Raw genomic sequence first — 22,890 nt, forward strand, 5'->3', positions numbered from 1 at the left:
AAAAACAACCGAGAGGGGTTTTTTTTCTTTTTGTCTCCAATGTAAAACATGCTTGGATCATGGTTCTTCACATTAGAAATTCAGGTCTTGTCTGTCCTAGGAGGATGAATGGTGACTGGGGAGCTGGAGTGAAATGACCACGTTATCACAAGGAAAAAGAATGTGAAAACTGAGTAACTGAGTGCAGAGCTGCTCTTTGGTGAGGTTTGTGTTGGGTTTGCTTTATTAACAAGCGTTGATCTTGTTCAGCTAATAAATAAGAACAAGTCAGATGACAGATTTGCCTCTTTGTCTCAATACCCCTTACAGTCAAAGTGAAGAAGATGCACACATTGGTCTTCTCTGTGTGTGTCTGGGTGCAAATAGCCTAAACATTTTACAATTTTCAAGATTAAAAAAAAGCAGTGAAAATAGGAAAAAGAAATGAGTGTCATAAAACAAAAAACTTTTCTCCAAGTTTCCTTTATGCATCACAGGGCAACAGAAATCACAGACCTTGTGTGAAAAAAATCACTTTTTTTTTTCTGCTGGCTCTTTTTCAAGTCTGCTCTCACATTTGAGGTACAATCATCCTGTAAAGAGGATTTTTTTTTGACTGAGTGCCTTAAAAGAGGACTCTCATATACCTATTATTCAATATTGATTTAAATTACTAGGTTTCTTAAGTTTCTGACCTCCTGTATTTTATGATGTATTTAAAACACTTTGACTCTTGTGAACCATTTAATTAACTAGATAATAACTGCACATTTGTCCTACTTGCCATTCACCAAAGTTAAGTTTCAACATTACTTCTGAAACTATCCTGCATGCCTGTTATTCACCAGCTTTTATTCCAAGCTACAGAGGGCAAAAGATTTTCCTTGATTATTCCTATTATATTGATGACACCAATACATGTCATTGGAAAAACTGAGGACCAAATTCACCGTTTTTAAGTCTATACATAGTGTTTCATGGCTGGAAGAAGAATCAGATTCTCAGACAATATAAATTGCTATCACTATAAGTTGGTCAGATGAAAATCTGGTGCACAAACCATGGATGTTCAAAGAAACCACTCAGAAACAATCTCTGTGCCTTCTGCACCTAAATATCTCACAGGGAACAGACTGCAATTGTGAGCAAACAAAGATCCCTGAGCTATATAAAAAATGAAAAATCTCTGTCTTCAGCCCATAATTCTACTGTTATTTTGGTTACAAGATTTATGGCACACTTGCTACCCAACTAAGGCAACTCACAAATGCTGCATCTACTTGGCAATTTGGCTTCATCAATAAAATGGAGTCTCAGTCAGAATCAGATGCTTATTTTTCAGGATTAAGGAATCCATGTCATAGCTAAAACACTTTCATGTGCTTAATGGACTCACCCCAGCAGTGCTGGAAAGGGCCTTTAGGGCTGCATTATAAATGGCCCATTTTCTGGTTGTATTTTAAAAAGTTTAAAAAATAAGTGTCTGCTGGACATAGCAGTGCCCATAACACAAACCTTTATTTGGAGAACACGACTGCTTTTCTGAGACTGCCCTGAGCAGGATCCTGCTGCAGGAGCACCAACATGGGTTAGAAAATGTCTCTGTATGGTTGGGATTTTAAAAGAAATTTAGGATTCCTATGGAAGGCACAAAATACAGGTGTTGCTGCCTTGTGAATTGAGGTAACAGAGGAATTAAGGGAACAACAGAGGGATTCCTTTCTTTTTAACCACTTTGCCGATAAACCTTCCTAAATAATCAACTTTGGTGCTGTCGCAGACACTATGGCACAATTCTTCTGAACTATCTCAACAGTCCATGCATTTGAGGAGTTTCTCCCATGACCATGAGCCCCTAATGAGGGGGAGGAAAGGAAAAAATAAACTCTAAGGCTGTCTCAAAAATTCAGTCTCTGGCTTAGACTGCCCCAGAAATAGGTCCCACTTGAAATGTGAAAATGTTGATGATTAGTAAATAAAACAACTGAGCAGGCTAGGTTCCTACCAGCTCAAGAGTGTGTGCACACACAGGCATGCATGAGCACACACGTGTAAAGGGCTTCTGCTCAGTCCTTCGTAGGAAACCAACTGATGACAAATACTTGTAATCTATTTAGAAATGTGGTTTCTTAGTTCAGTCCTCTGGGGCTTGAGAACTTCGCTCATCACCTCTCTGTGGCATTACACAGTAATCTCTGAAATACTGCATGCTAGATGAGATCTGAGGGTATTTCTGATGATTAAAGACACTGAGGATCTTTGCATTTATGTGGCTTGACGAAGACCAGCACCTCCCAGTCAGACATGGGAGGTCCAGCACCGTGGGAGGGGTCAGGAACTTTAGAAAGCAGACAGCAGCAGTGTAAATGTGCCAGAATGTCTCAACGGTAGAAAAACCAACAACCACCTCTTTCCATAGGCACATTCAAACAGCTCTATTGGTTTCCCATCTCAAGGCCAAGTTCTTACTTCCTACGTCTCAGCTTTACATTGCTGCCTCATGCTGTATTTGTAGCACATGCTACCATTAATAGTGGCAGTATGTAGGCAGCTCTGAGGACACATCAACATCCACAGCCTCAGAGCCTTCAATTTCACTCAATTCCTCATTTATCCCCTCCCTCAGCCAGAAGAACCCTGTATGACCTGCAGCATCTCTGCATCTTCACTGCTGCCCTGTTGTAGACGCGGTGACTAAAGAGAGGTCACAACACAAACTGACCAGGAGGTAGATGCCAGAGATACCACAGTGCTTTTATGGTTTCTACAATTAATACTATAAAATGCATAGCATTACATAGTTTTCAAGTATTAAACTAAAGGAACTGCTCCCTGCTTAGAAGTCCTGGTAAATAATGTAACTTAAAATTATTGAATGGTCTGGGTTGGAATGGACATTAAAGCTCATCTTGTTCCACCCTTAGAATTCCTTCCTAAGATCTAAACTAAAACTTCCTCCTTCATCTTAAGGCCATTCCCCCTCATAGGCATAACTGAGGCATAATTGTTGCACCATCATCCCACAGAAAAGTGATAATTTTATTTGGCTGGTAAAAGCTGCCACGACTATTATTCTAAAAGCTGTGCAATTTAACTATGAGACTGTACCAATTAGAGGTGGAGCACATCAACTTTGCTTTCTAACCAGTGCAATAAACCACCCCAGGGGAGTTTCCTACACATTTAATAGTAGATTTACTCAATATTCTACAAATAGACATCAAAAATTTCAGAAAAATGATGCTGTTCATCCTGTTTCTACTGATGTTTCTTCTGTCACACGCCATAGAAATATTTTGACAAATACAAGAATATTTTAGAAAGATGAATAAAAGCAATGAACTACAAAATGGTCTTGTTTATGAGAACATCAACATATTATCCTCATTCTTTTGAATGAGAAAAAGCCACAGATCTGTCAGGTTAAGAAAATGATCTTCACATTGACAGGAAAATAGATGTAGATGATTGAAAATTTGAAATTTATTAGCATTTTATTTCCCCTATATTAAAAAGAAACCTCAGCACAGCAAAGCTCCTACAGAATAAAAACCCCTCAATAGCTATAAGAAGACAGGCAAAGAAGAGAAGACTGATGATACAGCTGCCTGCTGCCCCAAAAATGAGTGAGCACCTAAAAACCTTCACAATTTATTATGCACACAGCTGGGGCTCTGAGAGAGCATGGAGACATTACCTCCAGCCTGTCTCATTAATAGGTTAAATTCTGTTGTTAAAATTGTTTATGTGTTTCACCTCTTTCCAACCAGCTGAACAATGCCCTGTTAGAGCACAGAATTAGAAGTGTGTGTGGTTTTGAGCCTAGAAAAATCCTTGACGAGCACATTTAAACTTAACATGAACCTGGGTGCAATTTAAAAGAAGTCAGGGGATGAGGTGACAATAGAAAGATTGTTATGGGAAGCACAGGAACAGCACTGCTGAGAGAGGATACAACCCCACCTTCCCACTTAAGAATCAGATACAAAAGAACCATCAAAACTAACACGGGAAGAGCTATGACAGCAACCACTTCACATCACATTCCGTGGGTAGATGATACAAACCCCACACATGCAAAACACTAAAATACACAGGCAAGTTCAGTAAGATCAAACATTTTTTTTTTTCTCACTCTCCAAAGCCATTCTAACATCATTCTGAGCATTAGACCATTCATGGTGAAAGCGCTGATTATGGTACACTGGAAATTACTCAAGAGGATGTTCAAAGGTCATTTATGAGCCACATACCCTAATGCTGCCTCTATCTATTTATCTATCTTGTTTGTTCACTCCATCCTTTTGTACACACTGATATTCAAAGGTAAAAACTGAAAATAAATGGAGAGTGTTACACTGAATGACAGATTTCTGCACCTGGATTTGATTCCTGACCATCAGTGGTTGTACATGGAAAATCAAGTTTAATTGCCAGTGTATAGTCATATCAGTGACACTATCACTGAAATTATGGCTACCTGATTTTAAGAAATAAAATAATTTCCTGGCAGATCTTCAAGCACCAAAAAAATCTGAGTTTAACCAATACACTGATTAACATTTCCAGCACAATAACTGTGTACATGAGCCTGTATTATGAATACAGGCTTGCAGATTCCCAGGTATCTCCTTATGCTGAACTTCCATTTAAAAATATTTCCAATATTCTCCTTTCCAGCAGCTTTGCTTACCCTTTAGATAAGCAAAGCCTCAGTTGCCCAGCCTCAGGTGACTTCAGCAGGGTCAGAAGTGGCTCCCCCATGTTCCCATGTACAATGATTCCTAAAATTTTAACTGATATTTTAATCTGTATTAGCTTTATACATTTAGAAATAAATAAAGTGCATCTCCTCACCCCTCATACAGTGATTCAGACATAAAAAGAATTGCAGAGTTGTATCTATGGGTACACACTAAGTCTTGATAACTAAAATAACTAATTGTTCCCAATAATTTCTTCTGGCAGGCAGCAGTAGTACATTTTGCAATCCACTTTATTTGTCTGCAGTAATTCATCCCATTCAGAAGACCAGGACTTAAAAATAATATTTAAACAAGGTTGAGGATAGCAACTAAAAGGTGCCCACAAGAGACATATTTAAATGCCTGCTAAATCTATTTACCTAAGTCAACAGTGAAGTTTTATTTGGCAATTCTGCATTTTAAAGCTATTGTCTCAATTAGGCCAAAAAGGAGGATACTGCTTATGACTGCAAGTCTCTGCCTGCATTCATTTATTGTTCAGTTCACAGTCTCTGAATACAACACAATCCTCCAACGGAGTCAGCTTTCATAATTCAGCAGTACAAAGTCTGCAAACACATGTAACCTAGATCCATATTTCACAGTGACAGCATATGATAGCAGAATGTGAAGTATTAATGCTAGTGTCACTACAGTCCTACACTCTACTGCACTTTAAGAGAAAGCAGCTGCTGAGATGAAATGTGTGCCAACTGTCTGAAGACAGAAACATAAGAAACATTCCTTCTGTTACAAAGGGAGAGACACACACAAACAGACTTTCTTTTAGACTCAACAAGCACAAAGTTTCTTACTTTCGCCTTTTACGTTTCTATTTCAGAGCCGCTCGCGCGCCGCGGGAGAGACGTGCCTGGGTGGGAGTCCCAGCCTGGCACAGAGCAGCTCCTGAGGCACAGCAGGGCTGGGTAAGGGTGATGCACCAGTGCAGGGAACTGCTGGAATGGAGACACCAGCCTGGCACCGTTCTCCAGAATCAGTTACAGAATCGTGGAATCACTGCATCATTTAGGTCGGAAAAGCCCTTTACGATCATGGCGTCCAACCACTCCCCTGGCAACGCCAAAGCCACCTGTGTCTCCACAGGGCTTTTAAATCCCTCCAGGGATGAGGACTCCACCACTGCCCTGGGTAGCCTGTGCCAGGGCTGGACAGCCCTTTTGGTGAAGAAATTTTCCCTAATATCCAACCTAAACCATTCCTGATGCAACTTGATTCTGTGCCCTCTCATTCTGTCACTTATTACCTGAGGGAAGAGCCCGACCCCTGCCTGGCTTCACCCTCCTGTTAGGGGGTTGTAGAGAACAATAAAATCTCCCCTGAGCCTCCTTTCCTCCAGCAGCTCCCTCAGTCACTCCTCATATATCCAAGAAAACCCAATTCCCACCAAATTGCTGATGAGATATGAGATATAAACATCCAGAATGCCAGTTAGACATGCTTTAGGACTTCCCAGGAATGCTACAGCAGCTTTTCAATAACCAAAGCAGTGAAACAGTCTCCTGCCTGCAAACATCTTTGTCCTAACCCACCCTTGCATTGTGCACCTGCTACTGAGAGCTTTCTTAATTGGACTAAGGGACACGCTAGAGAATTGTAAATTGGATTAATAAGGTGCATTTTTTAAAAATCTATTCTCTACACAGAGAGCAGTAGAGAACCTGCTCTTCTTGATTTGTGTCTAGTCCTGGAGCAACACCACCAAATGATCTCCCACACAGTGTATCACCACCTTTTACGCCCAGCGCTACAATAAGAGTGTGACATAATCTGAAACGTTCGGCCGTAATTCACTTAAAAACTACTACAACCTCATTGACCTCCTTATCAAACAATTTATTGTGCATTTACAGACTGGACAATGAAATAGAGGAGGTAAGGTATTAATGGTGACACTATTTGGCAAGCTCATAGCACAGTTCATTCAAAAGGCAATTTTAAAATTGAATGAAGAGGTTTGACTAGGCAATAAAAACAGCCACAATGCCAGTGAACAGTACTTAGGAGGAAAGCCTCTAATTATCCTATTTATAAATCAACAGCAATTTTACTGATGACTTCTTCTCAAACTTGATTAAAATAACTTCAAAAAATTAAAAAATAATCAGATCATATTTATTTTATTAAATTATGATTTTAAAGCATTATTGATTCCCTTCACAAATGAAAATGATAAAAACTTGAGGACAAGAATAAGACAACATTTTTTAAGAGAAACATTTGTACAACACTCTGCAACATAATTATAGTGCTGCCCTTGGGGAAGGGGATTTTATTTTATAATGAGAATGTTTACACTGTTATGGGGTTCAATCTATCTGGGAGGGAAGGTTAAACTTCTTTCCATTAAAGACAGCCTTATAATGAAAAGCTCTGAAAGGAGAATGGAGTCTAATATAGTAGATGTAATGGCCTATTAAATGATTCACACACACAAAATGAATCAAATTCATTGTATCTTACTGCTCTTTTATGACAAAATTGTTGAAAAAATAAAACTATTGTCAAGATAATTGCATATTACATATACTGTATTACTGTAACTACTATTCTTATTGGGTGACCCAGAGTCTACATTTTAGGGACATTAATAGGACATTACATTTTAAATACTTTATAGTATTGGAATGTTGCACAGAAATCCCACTTTCACTCTGAAGGAAAAAATCAATTCAGACTTAAAGTCATGCTGCAATTCTGCATCATTCTTTTTCAATTAAGTTTTTGCATACATTCTTTATGATGTCATTTCTACATTCCTGCAACAGATGTTTGTTTATATCCCAATTTACCCAAATGCTGCCGTACTAGTCCCTGAATGTAACCTCTACAACCAGCTTGTGTTTCCAAAAACACAGTACAAAAAATGTTTCCTTAAGCTTGTCCCCTCAGTCTACTGCTGAAAATCACCATTCGTGATCATCAAACAATAATGGACACTGTTCTTACAGGAGCTTGAACGCATGAAAAATACCAGAAGAAATTAAATAAAAGTCTTGGTAACATCTCTAAAAAAATTTAATATAAGCAGATCAAAAATGAGGAAACCTTTGGGATTTGCACAAAAGATTGAAAATTTCACATGAGAACTATAATAGAATATTTTGGCCTACTACTAAGAGCTGTGCAATAATAATGACTGACCATTAAGGAGCTGGTCTTGCAAACACACATGCAGATTGAGAAAATCTACATGACTGCAGTCAGTCACCCACAGAACTGTCCCTGTGTGCTCAAGCACACTTCAGAAACCTTGGTTTATTATCTTTTTGCTAATAAATGCTTCTAAAATTCTGGCTGCATTCTTTTTACATGTTGGAAAGCACCAGGATATACCTGGTATTATCATAATGCAAGTGAAAGCACAAATAATACAGGACTGAGAATATTTTGGGCACTTTTACCCAGTAAATAAGATCAGAGTGATTCCAGACTAATGAACAAAACTTGGGATACCACAGACAGTAAAAACTTTAAATTTTAAAAGTTCATAGAAGCCTTTGCTGGTATTCTAAAACCTTTAAAACACCTGAGGATCTCAAATAATTTCAACTCAGCTGAATAAAAATTAAGGCAGAAATTTGAAAGTCACCTGATGGTGTGTATATTTCTTATGAGAGGACAACCTTGCAGAAGTAGGTCCTTATATTTTAATGAATAAAGGACTTAATAAGGCATTTGAAGGTTCACACCTTTTTCTGAGCCTTTTCCAATATTAAGATTTTAACATGTTTGTTATTATTTATGATACAGGGAGTAATTTTAATTACTTATATCCAGCTTCACTAGAGAACCTTTTGAGTGGGGGTGAAAAGTCTAAAAATTCTCATCTGCCACCGGCTATGGAAACTGGCACATTTTAAACACTTCCTAGGCTAACCAAACTTGATGGATTTTTAAAATATAATTTGAAGTCAGTCTAAAATTTGAACCTATTTCACAGCATAAGACTATTTCTTAAAGCTTTTAACATAAAATATTGAGGCAAGAAAAAATACAATTCAAAAATATTTTAATTACAGGAAGGCAGGTGAAGATTTTAAGTTTTGTATTCCTATTACTAGAATTCAAAGTAACATAAATAATCCATATTTTACAATCTGAAGTGAGATTATTTCTCCTGCAGTACACATTCTCCTCCAGAAGGCAAGTCCCAGTTCCTAAGCACCACTCAAATGATATTAAACACAATTGCAATAAAGCAAATTAATAATTCACACCTCAAGAAAGCCAGCATAGGAATGTAAGAAATTAAACCAGTGTATTTTCAGAAAGGAAAGTGGTGGAATAAATAGCAATTGAGTAACCTGGTCCAGTGGCAGATGTCCATGCCCATGGCAGGGGGATGAAATGAGATGATCTTTTAAGTGCCTTTCAACCCAAACCATTCTACGATTCTACAAACTCATTTACCCTGCTTATAAAAGTAAGATACCTTGAGGAGAAGGAAGTTATACCCATGAACAAGATTCTTTGCTATTAAAATTAACAAAATAACCACCCACACAAATGTGATACATAAAGAGACAGAGAAATTACCAATGTAGAAGGTGGCAAAACGTTAATAAAAAATGGCACAGGTTGTTGAGGCCAAAATTCAGTTATTTTCCAAAGGTTCAGTTGCGACTGGAGTGGAAAATCTGAGAGGCAGCTCAATAGAAAGAGAATCCATTAAATTCAGCCCATTAAATAACTGAACTCCTAATTTACCATGAGGAGCCACTCCAAGACAATTTCTAATGGTAACTAATGTTAGACAAGGTAGATTAGCTTGACAGGATGCTCTGAATAGTTTCACATTGCAAGACTACAGCTACTCTTCTTGGAGTGAAATAATGCCAATAACACACATTATCCAGCAGATGCTTTTCAACTGAGGAATTCAGGACTGTGTGTATGTGGGATGAACACTCATTCAACAACCTCTAGCAGAGACGGTCCATCAAATCAGCCACAACTACATTACAACCACATTACCCCAACTTCAGACATCCCTATTACTGCACTGGAATAATGCTGACACACCAAACTTGTTTATTGGTTGCCCACAGCTATTCATGAGGATGTGCAGCTATTCATGAGCTGCACATCCTCCCAAGTTCTTGTGCTTGAGTATCTCCATTTACCCAACAATTGCTCTGTGGATACTTTGATTTTCTACATGAACAGGAATATCATTCCAATTCAAAAAAGGTTAAAAGAGAGTAAAGTAAAAACCAGAGTTTGGACCTCTAAAGACACTGAAGTGCTTAAGTCAAATTTCATATATCCAAACAAAGCATCTTCATCACTGTGAGGCACCCTCCTAGTTAGCATTCACTTTAGGAATTCCAAGTTAATAAATGCTCTCCATTTTTTCCTCAAGGAAAATCCATTTGTTTTCTTTATAGTAGGTCTTTTAAAAGGGAGTCATAACTGACGGATTACAACATGTTTCTACCTTTTCAATCTGAATTTCATAGGAATAAAATAAACCACAAATGAAAGTGCTTGTACCAGGCACGTTGAACCTTTCTTCTTCTATTAGCATATCAGTCTGCAATCATAACTAGATCAATAGCAAAGATATCTGCTTAAAAGAGCACCATGCTTTCTTTTGTCAGAAATTCATTACTTTTTATTAGGGTCATTGCTTGAAAACTTCAAAACACCATATGGACCTAATTGTGGTTTATTTTGGCAAAAAGGAAGACACTGTAGAACAATTGAGGCATTACATTCTACAATTCCATTACTTTCATCCCTCTCCGTTTTATTACTGTGTCATTAAAGGCAACTTGAGTGAGCGAAGAATTATAGTGTCATGTGTACGGGCTAGTAGATTAATAACAAAACACACTCAAGTTTAAAGGTATCTAACAGCTGTTTTCATTATTTTGTGTAAATACGCTTGAAGCATATCTATCTGATTAGTGGATAGAGTGCTCTTCTCTGTCACATGCCATGGGCACTGCTATGTGCAAGTAATCAAAGTGCTCAGAAAATGAGTTTACATTGCTCACTGCTGAAATACACAAATGTCAGAAAGTGACTGCGCATCAAAGCTTAGGCAAATCAGCTGCTGCAAACAAACAGACTCCAATGCACATCGCAGCTTTAAACATTCCTCTGCAGCACAATGACTGAACAGGACTGACTGCCAGCCCAAATGAAGTGATGCTTGTGGAATAATAAGTCGCCAACGTATAGATGTGCTGACAAGTCCAGCATTGGGTACCACAGGAAAGAGCTCAGCTGCTTCCAGAACCAGAGATACACTGGTTTACTACCATAAATATGTCCTGACATCAGGCAACTTCATGAATCTCACACTTTATTTTCTCTCACTAGAAAAAAAAAAAAAAAAAAAAACAACACTTTTTTTTACCTTTCAATATTTCAATTTTTTTTTTTTTAAATTTTCATCACGACTCACTTACCAGGAACCCTGTTAGCTGATCCCTCCATTTATTGGCAACAAAAAGACAACAGTTTAGGCACAGCAAAAGGGTAAAATCCTATTTTCCATATATAGTCACATCACTCAATATGGGTAATTCAAACTCAGATGGCAGATAACACAAGTGAACTCCAAATCCAAGAGATGTGTGATGAAGTTTGAGGAAGGACAGACAAAATTTCATTCACTGAAAGGAATTCCTGCATAAAAAGCTCTTATTTCTGATCTCCATTTGCTTCTAGCACAGATTGAGGCAGTTTTAGTATTAAAACTGCTCTACACAAGGATGAAAGAGCCCTACAGACTCATCAAAATAAGAAAGTTAAAATAAACTCATTCTGACTCCAATGAGTTCAATGGAATAATTTTATCCAAATGCTCCAGTAAGCAAAAGTAAACTGAGGCAAAACAGAGAAGGATGCTTAGAGACCCACAAGACTCAAACATTTTGCCTGAAGATGTTTTTTATTGAGGCACATCTCACCTAACGCTTTCCCAAATCCCTGAGGTTTGTCAACCCTTTGGCACCACTTCTACTTGTCTTCTGAGGGATGCCCAGGCTTTCAAAAAACAACAACATCCATGAACTTGTTGACATCCCATCCCATGAAGAGTTCCAGACCAGGCTGGATGGGGCTTGGAGCAACCTGGTCTAGTGGAAGATGTCCCTGCCCATGGTTTGGAACCAGATGGTCTTTAAAGCCCCTTTCAACCCAAACCATTCCAGGATTTTATGATTCTAAGAGTGATGTCTCAAAAACACTCTTGTTGCAAAGGCAAAGAAGAGGAGAGACAAAAAGCACTAGCCATGATGTGGTTTTCTTCAGAAGCACTAAAACGTCCAGATGAACCCAGTACAGTCAGACAAAAACGTTCCCCTCACTTTTTTTCCCTTCACACAGTGGTCATTATGAATCTGACTAATAAAAATTCAGCCCATCCCAAATGCAGTCAGAGGTTGGACAGAGGAGCAGGATGTACCTTGCAGGACACTGCTCATTTATGAAACACATGATTAATGATCTACAAGTCAATCACTGTGCAGAACACAGAACAGATCCTGAGCTGGAAACTCAGGATCTCCTTCACGGACCAGTTCAGGTCTCAAGATTGAAGTCACCAAGTGACCAACTCCTTGTCCATCTTGTTTCCACCTTCATTTTGGGAATATCATCACAGCAAATGTCTGCAGCTGCCTGGCACTACTCCTATATTGTTTTACCAACCATTCTATGAATTTATCAAACTTGCATTTCAATAGTATTTCGACAGTCATTTCACAACTAAATGTGTCTCAGGAAAATAAAAAAAACAAGGAACCACCCTCCACACTCATTTTTTCACTTCCAGTCTCAGTCATTTAATAATGACCAATTTATACCTAGTGGATGTTGTAAGGATTATCCTGAAACTTAAATAATTCCTCCTCTTTCATGGCATTTATCCTCTGACTGTATTTATAAAGATTAACATATATCCCCTTCTCAACCTTTATTTTGCTAGGACAAGTGAACCATACTCTTTTAATCTGCTCTCATAATACAGATTCTCCTAATCATCCTAGCAGCAATTCTCTACACCTGTTTCACAGTTTAAATTAATCTTTCTTGAGCACAAGTGACCAGAACAACATACTTTTTTTTTTTTTTTCAGTGTTTTACACTGACACATCAATCTGTACATTTAAAATATCTTTTCTATGATGTATGAGATTCAAATACACTTCTTAAAAAAATAAATAAATAAATATATATATATATATATATGGTACGGTGCAGCTATTTAGCTAAACTAAATGTCAGCACATTTTTGGCAATACTTGCACAGCCACCTTTTAGTACATCAAATTGACCAAGAGAAGGAAGATCTGCCTGTTTCTCTATTTAACACCTGTGAGAACTATCAGCTGTAGATGGAAAATGCTCAGGAGTTCAAAGGAGAACATGGCTGTGAATAGCTTGGGGGGGTTTGAGTGGCAAAGTCATAGAACTGAAGATGTAATCCTGTCACAGAGCATTCATGATGAGTATTCTGTCATAGAGAGGGGAACATGCCTAAAACCAAATCCATCCTGGAGAAATTAAATCTGAGGCTCTTCAACCGCTGCAAGACCAGGAGTAAGAGACCTGTGGCTTCCAGACAAAAAGAACTGATAAGGAAGCACAAGTGGAAAGATGAATGTTCTGGTGGTGAGACATCACACACCACTAAAAGGTGATCTAAAGTCTCTTCCAGCCCAAGCCTTTCTATGATTCTCTGGAATCATTACTCCCATGGCTGGTTGAAAATGGAGAGGATGGGGTCTGATGATGAGTCCCAGGGTTGTGTGGGGGCAAGAAATACATATAGCAGGTCATGGATGGACAAAGTCCAGCTTTCTGCAAGTCTGACCTCAGCACTACTCAGCAGTCATTTTAAAGGAAAATGGCATCATTTTATGAGGAATCCACTCTAAAATTTACCAGACTGGATGATTCAACATAATACCTAATTCCTTCTGCCTGGCTGTTGTTACTGCCTGTAACATCGTTTGGAAAACCGACTGAACATAAGGGTATCTTGTTTTATAAAATGCAAAACTACTCTGCAGCAGATAAGTATTTCTCAACAAAAAAATGTCCCGCTACTAAGAAAGGTAATCTAACCCCAAAAGCTTTTTTTCCTACATACTTGAGGAAAACCTGGAGCTGTTGGAACAAATCTAAAGAAAGCCAAGAAGATAGAACAAGATGATCTTTAAGGCTCCTTCCAGCCCAAACCATTCTAAGATAAGAGCCTGGGAAAAGTCCTGGACTTGGACCTCCCACAGTTCTTCCACAACGCATCCCTATGGCTTGGTGCTTGTATGCCCAGAACTGATGAAGCCTCATTACCATTTAGAGATGCATCTTTTCCATAGTAAAGCAGAACAACCTCCTACCTTAAAAGCACTTCTGGCACATTTACGTTGGGATTTTCATATTTTTAAATGTATGCTATCTGAATTATTTAAAGGGAAGGAGAGGAGGATTATTTCATCTGGGAGTCACAACTGAGCAGGGGGAATGTCCAAAATATAAAATATTAAGTATTTGCAAATGCAAAAGCAAAAACAAAACAAAACAAAAAAAACCCACAAAAAAACCCCTAACTAAATTAAAACACTCATTGTACAACAAAGAAATTATCTGTGATTTGGCAAAATTAAACATCATTTAACTTCATCCCATAGGGTTATGTATAAATAAAACATCTGCATTAAGTTGGTCTTACATGTTACATAAAGGTCATCTCCATAGGACTGGAGAGATACGCTTCAATTTTCCTCTTCAATATGTGATTTTATGTATTCCATCATGCAATTTTGCTCCCTTATTCTCTATTCTCTGAAATTCCTATAGAACATCTTCATATCTTCCCCACTGACACTTCCATCTGACAGTACCTCTGACTGGAACCGGAATGGGTTGTCTGCAATCTTGCACACAACAGTGCTTGAAGCAGATCCAACAAACATAAACTTTCAGTCTCACATTTAATAGCAATTTGCCAGGCAATCCAGTCCACCACTCTTTTAAAAAGTGCTGCTTGTTTGCGTTTTGGTTGGTTTAGTTTTTTTCTTCCCAAATTAATACTGCATTCAAGATGAAATGTGGCTTTTTCTAAAGGTACTGCCATTCCCCTACAACTGGGAACAGAGGTTCTTTCATCCTTTCAAAACTGATTTCTGACATTTTGTATTCTTAATGAAGAATCTCTAAAAAATCAGATTTCTCCTCCTATTCTTTATATTTCCTGCTATTTTTAGCACATTACCTGTTTTCTTTTATACTATAGTGTAAGTACTCAGAATATTTAAACAATAAGGTTCTGTCATTGCCTCATGTAGCAACTAAGAAATAAGAAATAAGATACCCAACATGACTGTCTCCCTCTCTGTTACAATCCTGTAAGCATGAAATCCCTTTAAAGGGAAAAAAAAAAAAATCCACCTTCACTTCCATGCAATATTCATGAATTTCATAATAAAAAAATACGAAATTGTTCAAACGTTGAAGGGCAGTATTTTGAAATGCAAAATCCAGCAGGGACAGCCTTGTGTATAAAAACCATCTTTCACACATGCAAATGATTTAAGTTCCTATAGACTGAAAGGGACCTGGACACAGCCAGACCACTCAATATCGAGTTAGTTTTGTGCCACCTTTTTCTACCCCTGTTTACATTGTATTCCCATCAAAACCCCTCAAGCTTTTACCTGACTGCAGGTAAAATTAGGGTATTTAGTTCTTTGCAGGATCCTATCATCAAGCAACAGCTTTTTTCCACTTTGAATAAAAAAAAAAAAAAAAAAAGCCAAACAAACACACAGCTTTATTTTAAGTCTGCCGTGACAATTTTAACCAATTAAATTTAAATTTCACTGATCCTTATGACAAAAATGATGATGCAAACTCTTGGAAGTATTTCATGTCTCAACCATCCTGAACAGGAATGATATTTATCTCAACCCAAGCACTCAGGAGAAAGACTCTACTGTATACTGTAGAAGGAGAAGAAAAGAGACAGAGAGAGGACTGAAGCAGGAAGGTGGAGAAAGGCTCAATAAGGACTTGCATTTATGATGCTTTAAAAAAGATAACATAAATTCCTATTAAATCGATCAAAACTTTTACTAGTTTGGAAACTAAAGTAAAAAAAAAAAATTAAATTCAGAGTAAGTACAGTTGCATAAATGTATTGCAGATAAAATCCCAGGAGACTGAGGAGCACCATCTATACCAGTTGCTGACGAAGGCGTCATTTTCATCCCTTCTCCCATGACATCCTTCAACTCCAAATGCCCACATTTATTGCAGCAAGGTAGGCTATTCTCTTCCCAAGTTGCAGAGAAATTATTATGCATGGAAGTGCATAATAATCCAGTCCAGTCGTGACTCTACCACTGACTTCCTACATGAATATGCACGAATCAATTAAACCTCTGAATGCATCAATTTCCTCCTCTAGTAGTAATGATGATAATAATAATAATAATAGCTGCCCATTGTATAGGGCACTGCATGCAATATTTTTAATGCCTGCTAATGAAATGTGCTATTAATTATTAGGATGTGGTTTGTTTTTTGAAAGCCAAGCACCAGCACGTCTCAACTGTGTATTCAAAGTGACACAACTTGAATATTTCTGAAAAACTGTCCATGGAAAAGTAATATGGAAAAACCTCCTTGAAAAGCAATTGGTATTTAAATCAGTATGAGAAGTAGCTCTTACCAGCTCTGCTGCAGAGAAATTTGCAGCTAAGGGGTTAATCAGATTAGATGGGAGTGGTTATAGGCTCAGTGCCACAGGTTTTGCCCTTTGTGGCTTCTCACATCCCAGACTTGGAAAATATGAGCTGTGATACTGAGAAAGGTAAGAAGCCAGCACAGCCCCATAGTGATAAATGAGTTTGCATCATCTGTCATTAGAACTTCCTGCCAACAGGGTCATTCCCTATTAAATTACCACTTGTCAATGTTTAAAATACTGATTGATAAATGACTGTGCCAAAACTGATAACACGACAGCTTTTATTTTCTAATATTCTTGGTTACCACATTCTGCTACTTCAAGATACAGATATAGTAGGGTTTTTTCCAAGTACTTTAGTGAAAGACAATTTAATCTAATACAAAACTAACAGGTACTGTATAACGATTGGTCCTGATATACATTACATACTATTCTTCTTGCCAAAATAAACCTACTGGTGATTTAGCGATATGGGTAGATCCAAGTTTCACATTTCATCAAATGCTAGTAATCTGTTTTATCAATATAAACTGCATTTTAATGAAAAAATTCTTTTCTTCAGTACACTTCACTTTTAATTCCCCAGAGTATGATAATTCGTTCACGCTGTAGAACAAGAATGTTTTACAAGACCTTAACTCTCCAGAGAAATTTCTCTGTAAATACAAAACGCAAGTTTTATGGGAATGTGTTGTATGCAACATGAGCAGTACCCAACATAATAAAAAAGTGGGCTGCACAGAGAATTCTGCTTAAGTATCCTTGTGAGCTATTGTGAGCCTAAATGGTTATTATGATAGCATTTAGAGGAATACCTATACGACAGATAAAAGAGAGTCAGTAAAATTATTTTTGTCCCTGAATAGATAAAAAGAAATTACTTTTGAGCAAGTTTTGCAGAATGAATATATCCCAGCAGACTCTTCAGCCAGGCCCTTCTCTAGGAGAGCGTTCTTGTTCTGATGCTGCTGGAGCGGTCTAGGGACAAACACTGTGGGGATAAAACTGGCATGTTCTGCCTGGAAGACAAGGCTGGGGTAACAGCTCTTCCATGATCCAGAGGGAGAATGGAAACTCCTGACAGCATGGGAGGAGTGACAGCATGGGAGGAGTGGGTGGAGGAAGCATCATGTGAGAAAACACCGCTGAAAATGAAGGTGTCCTTCACTGAGCCCTCACTGCAGGTGCAGCTACCTGAGTGAGCACTAATCCCAGAGGGACAGGAGGAGCCACCCCAAAGCCAACTGCTACACAATGGAAAGACTCCATTTTATGCCCATTTTAAGCCCACACTGCACTTTCCTCCCAATAAGGGCTGTGTCCCAGATCCTGAGAGCATTCCTCGTGCTCGTTGAGTAACTCTCAATGTGCCAAGACCAATGCTCAAATCCTGCTTGCGGCAGGTGAGGAGGAAAGACATTCTGGGGAGCAATTTCCATCACCCAGCTCTTCAGAAGCAAGCCCCAAGGTAGGAACAGTCTACTGACACTTTCTAATTATGCTAATGACCCATAAACCATGGTGGCAGCGAAGCTGTGCCACTGGAGAGGGCACAGTGCACCACAGAGATGCCCAAGCCACCACCAAAGGCAGTAGGTACCCCCAGTACCAGAGTCACTGCCATTAGCATCCACCTAGGTTAATATATGCTACTTCACTGGAAGGTTAATTAGCCAAAAACTGCTCTTCTAAGCTATCTATGGCTTCCCACATGCAAGACAGTTCACTACAGCTCACAAGGGTACCACTGCTGAGCATCTTTCCCTGCAACACAGACTCATCCCCAGTGCCCACTCATAGCTCTGGGCTCCTGTGAATTCAAGTCTCTCCTTGCTCATTGACATCCGCATTTTTCCAGTTAAGTTCAGCCCTGCAAACCTGATCCAAGTAATTTATTTCTTTTTTTTCTTTTTTTTTTTTACTTCCCCAAAACAGGCTCCTTCACACATTTCAGCACAAAAGATACTGTCAGTGTCTTTTGAAAACTTCTGCTTTACTCAAGAACTCCCTTGACTGGTCCTAAAATACTCTCTAATTGGCAAAATCTGCCTCTCTCACGTTACAACTAAAAAAATATAAGCCTAAATGGTTGAGAATGCCTGGTTAACTGTACTAAGTTATAAAAGCAAATGAAGAAACAAGTCTAAAATCTTTAATTCTACTTCAAAATGTGTAATGCAGATAGCACAAGATACTCACTAACAATTTCCACTTAAAAAAACAAAAACAAAACCTGTTTTTATTTTCTGCTGTAATCCTCATTCTCTCATGTTTCTTTTATATTATTCCACCTCAGTCCAATGGGAATTTTGAGCTCTTAGGAATGTTACTTCATTCTTGCTTATGAAAACATCTTCCACAGTGTGATAACAATAAAGATATACTACAATCAGAGGAATAGTAATAATAACCAAAATCTGAATTAAAATTTTCATTGGAATGAATTCCAAGGAGTACCTAATCTGACCCTGCTTTGCAAACTGCCACTGACAATGCTGGCACAGATGGGATGAAAGAATTCATATAAAATCATAGAATTATGGAATGGCTTGGGCTGGGAGAGAACTTAAAGATCATCTAGTTCTGCCACAGGTAGAGACACCTTCCACCAGACCAGGATAATGGTCCAGTGGGTATCCAAATACAAACTAAGACTTTGCAGAGGTTTTCCAGAGGGTTCTGCTGGCATGTAGAAAAGTAGCAAAGACAACATCAGTCAAAAGGGAATTTCTTCCTTGACCATCATTTTATGGTGCAAAAGTGGAAAAAAGATTTTATAAAAATAGACTCTATTGATTATATAGTGAAAAAAAAGTGGATTTTTTTTACGTTACAATAGAAAATATACTAAAATTAAGTCAATGGCCAGGTAAGTGTGAATTACAGCGTATTTAGCTCTGTGCTATAAATCCTGAGGCTGATACCCAGCACCCATGGCAGATCAGCCACTGCTCTCCACCCCTTGCAATAACAATGCACTGTGAAGGGACAGTCTCAACTCAGAAGGGTTTTCTGTCTCGAAGCTTAGAAACACTCTGATATTTATTCCCACATCATATACTTCACCAGAATATATAAAGAGCAGAATTCAAGTCAGAAATCATATGGGGAGGGTATATACAGAACAGACTTGGCACCACAGGATATAATATGGAAGCCAGTCATTGTCAGAGCCAGAAAACAGGAGGATTAGGTCAGTAAACATCTTATTTTGTCAAATCTTCAAATCCTTTCATCTCTTCTCATTGTTGGATAAGGACCACAGTCTGCTGGGTTAGCTCTGGGAACACCAACACAGGTCCTAATGACAAACATTTATTAAAAAAATATTTTATATAAAAAAGCATCAACAACTTCCCCTCAGAAGTAGAAAAGCAGCAGTTAGAGGCCCATTTGAAATATTTAAATACACATTACAAATTATAGTGGTGCTTATCATAGTATCCACAAGTGTTTCCTAGGATATCCTTCATCATTATACCTCCCCTCTTAAGTGATCATTTACTATGCTGCTTGTGCTGTTTGTGTCCATCACCTACAGTAATTTCATTAAAAGGTAGATATTTCACAGGATTAACTCCTGTGACATGATCCTTCATTACACTGGTTTTGATCAAGGCTCAGATATGTTTTATTTTGCCCTACAACTGCAATATTAATCTAAAATAATCTTAAAACGCTCCCTGTCACACATATGAGGATGATTTCTCAGATCACCTCTCTCTCCCCAGTCCGAATGTAGATTATGTCTCAGACACAAACACACCCTGAGACATTCACACGCAAAATAAAAGAGGTCAAAATAAAAAAATAAAAAACCCACCCTGGTTATTTTGCCTTCAGAATTTTTAAATATTTTCCCAACATCTCAGCAAAATTATGCATTTTAAAAAGACTGCAGGCACTGAAATGATTGTCAGTCATGCAAATAATCACTTACTTACACTGTATGAGTTTGGTTTGGATAAAGCAAATTACCATTTGAAAATAACTTGAAAAACACTCTGGGCTAAGAGCTTGCTTTATAAATTTTAGCTTGGCCACAATTTTTCTTAACCTTTTTCTCCTCAATCTTCATTCAGTCACTATACGAATACACCCTAAATTAAAAAAACAGCTTTGAATTGCCACAGGTGCATTCAACTTTATGTAAAACATGTAAAGAAATAACAAATATTTGCTGCAGCTGAAGGTCAAAATCCAAAGAACCTCAGAGTCAGGCAGAAGCAGCCCCTCAGATTTTTTTTCCTGTCTTGATATTGGGCACCATCTAAACACCTGAGATCTTACATCTAGAATTAGTAGTTGAATAAAATATTTATTAGATATAACAGAGCGGACATTAATCTTTGTTTCTAATCACTCTGCTGTGAAAGTTTTACTATCACACAGTTGTTTATGAACATCCTAATTTGGCCCATCAGTATTGAAAAAAGGTTTTTGATAAAGTTTCAAGTGCAGTGACCACAGCAAAAATAGGAAAGGTGTCCTGCCTTGTGAGTGGGATTTAATATGAGAGCAGAACTCTAAAAGAGCACTCAGTGAGATGTGAGATCTTCCTACTGTATCAGTTTGGGTAGCAGGCTAATGATTTTACCCACCTAATCACCTCCTGCTTTGGACAAACGAGCGCTGTGCATATGATGACTTCAGCCTAATTTGTCAGATCTTGTCTGACCCCATCTGCCAGGGCTGACAAGTCCAAAAGAGCTGATGTAATATATGAGACAGGGTTATCATAACTTCATCTCCAAAACTAGGTCTGGGCCACATGATTCCTAAGGTATGCCAAAGCCCCGGGAGCCTCTGGAACTGGCTCCATGTCAAATATGCTGAGCACCCACAGCATTCCCTGCACTCAAAAGCTTTGGACTCTAAGAGGGAATAGTAGATCCTAAAAGATATGCAGGTACTGAACTACACTGCCATCCAGGCAGACAACTCCCTAAGAAACACTGCAGGATTTTAACCCACTTGTCAAAAATAGACATTTAAATATTGAACTTTTGACATTGATTTCTCAATGATGTGCATCAGTGTTTTAGAATATAAAGTTCTGCAAGACACTGAAACTCAAATCTTGCAGTTTGAGTACATCAGCAGGTGCACGACCTCAGCTCCTGCACTAAAAATTTCTCTACCTCAAACTACCACACATGTATATTAGCCTTTGAAATAACTCTTAGGCTGGTCAGGGACAAAGATCTCAAGTGTGGCCAGAACTTATTATCAGATCAAAAGGCATGCTCTTGCAAAGTCATTGCAGTGCTTCCCATCCTTATTTCAGAAAAAAAAATGTACCCAGCATGTTGTTGGGTTTAAGAGTATAATCAAATTGCAGAATCACACTCTATTTAGTGCTGGTCCCACTGAAGCAAAGTTCCTGTTCGGTGGGAGGAGAGTCCCTTGTAACAGGAAAAACAATTGTGCCAGGTTTAATCAAAAGTGAAAAGGATCCTGTGAATGTTCCCTTTGAGCCACATAACCCACTGCTAATTTCAAGACAAGCTCTGAAACGAGGGCAATAAAAAACGTCCTTCAGAGTAACCGAGGAAGAGCGAAGAGCAACTTCTGCTGCAGCAAATGCCAACATCTGCAAGTGTGCTCCCTGCCACAGGAATGCTCCTGCCTACCTGGAAAGCCATAAAAAAAAGGTAGGGGAGGGAGGAGAGGATGAAATAGCTCCTTGGCTGCAGGCTTATCACTTGCACTGCTCTCCAGCACTTCTGTCTCGTCCTTGACCTCCTCTGCACAAAAATGCCGAGGAGCAGGCAACTCCTGGAAGGCTGAAACAAGTGGGAAATCACTCAAACCAGTGAGAAATCACCCATCCTGAACGATGCAAGTTTGCACGACAGGCACTGAGGACAGGCTCTGCTGCCTCAATAGCCTCTGATTATTGAAATACATTTATCAATTAGGCGATTTTGCATATTATCAAACTCATTCATTAATGATGCTTTAGCTGATTAGTTAGAACGTCACCATAAATACAGAGTTTTGACAGGCTGGAGGCGATTCATGACGTGGAAAATGTACTGACCTGTTCACATCAGGAAACCTGACTGGAAAATAAAGAACTTGGCACTTCGGTCTGATTATTTTTTCCAGATCCTTAGGTCTGTGGTCAGGAATCAGCTTCATAAATTTTCCAATGGATTTAAGAAAGGATTCCATATTAAAAGCAGAGTTGAACACCACAACATCAGCAACCAAACTGTAAAAAGTGGTGAAGATTAATGAACATATTGCTGCCACAAAAGGAACAGAATTATTCTGCAGGCAAAGGAAATAGGATACACATTCTCATAAACAAGCAAAAGGTGCAAGTAGATGCTAATTAAAATCAGCCTTTTTCATGTGAATTAGGAGTAGCATAAGTACCTTAATCAGGAATGTCTTAATTTCTCTCTATTCACTCTTTGAAAACATGTT

The 22,890-nt window shown here is 38.4% G+C and overlaps 1 protein-coding gene across 5 annotated transcripts in view; it reads right to left on the bottom strand.

Moving 5' to 3' along the window:
- GTDC1 (glycosyltransferase like domain containing 1) overlaps positions 1-22,890 on the bottom strand; it is a 118,748-nt gene that overhangs the window by 60,779 nt on the left and 35,079 nt on the right. For all 5 annotated transcript variants that reach the window (XM_066323176.1, XM_066323177.1, XM_066323180.1 and 2 more), the window contains exon 3: positions 22,499-22,672. In XM_066323176.1, coding sequence (XP_066179273.1) covers positions 22,499-22,672 — 174 coding nt within the window. The remainder of the gene's footprint in view (positions 1-22,498; positions 22,673-22,890) is intronic.

This window comes from Sylvia atricapilla, chromosome 7, assembly GCF_009819655.1.
Source record: "Sylvia atricapilla isolate bSylAtr1 chromosome 7, bSylAtr1.pri, whole genome shotgun sequence".
Lineage (NCBI taxonomy): Eukaryota > Metazoa > Chordata > Aves > Passeriformes > Sylviidae > Sylvia > Sylvia atricapilla.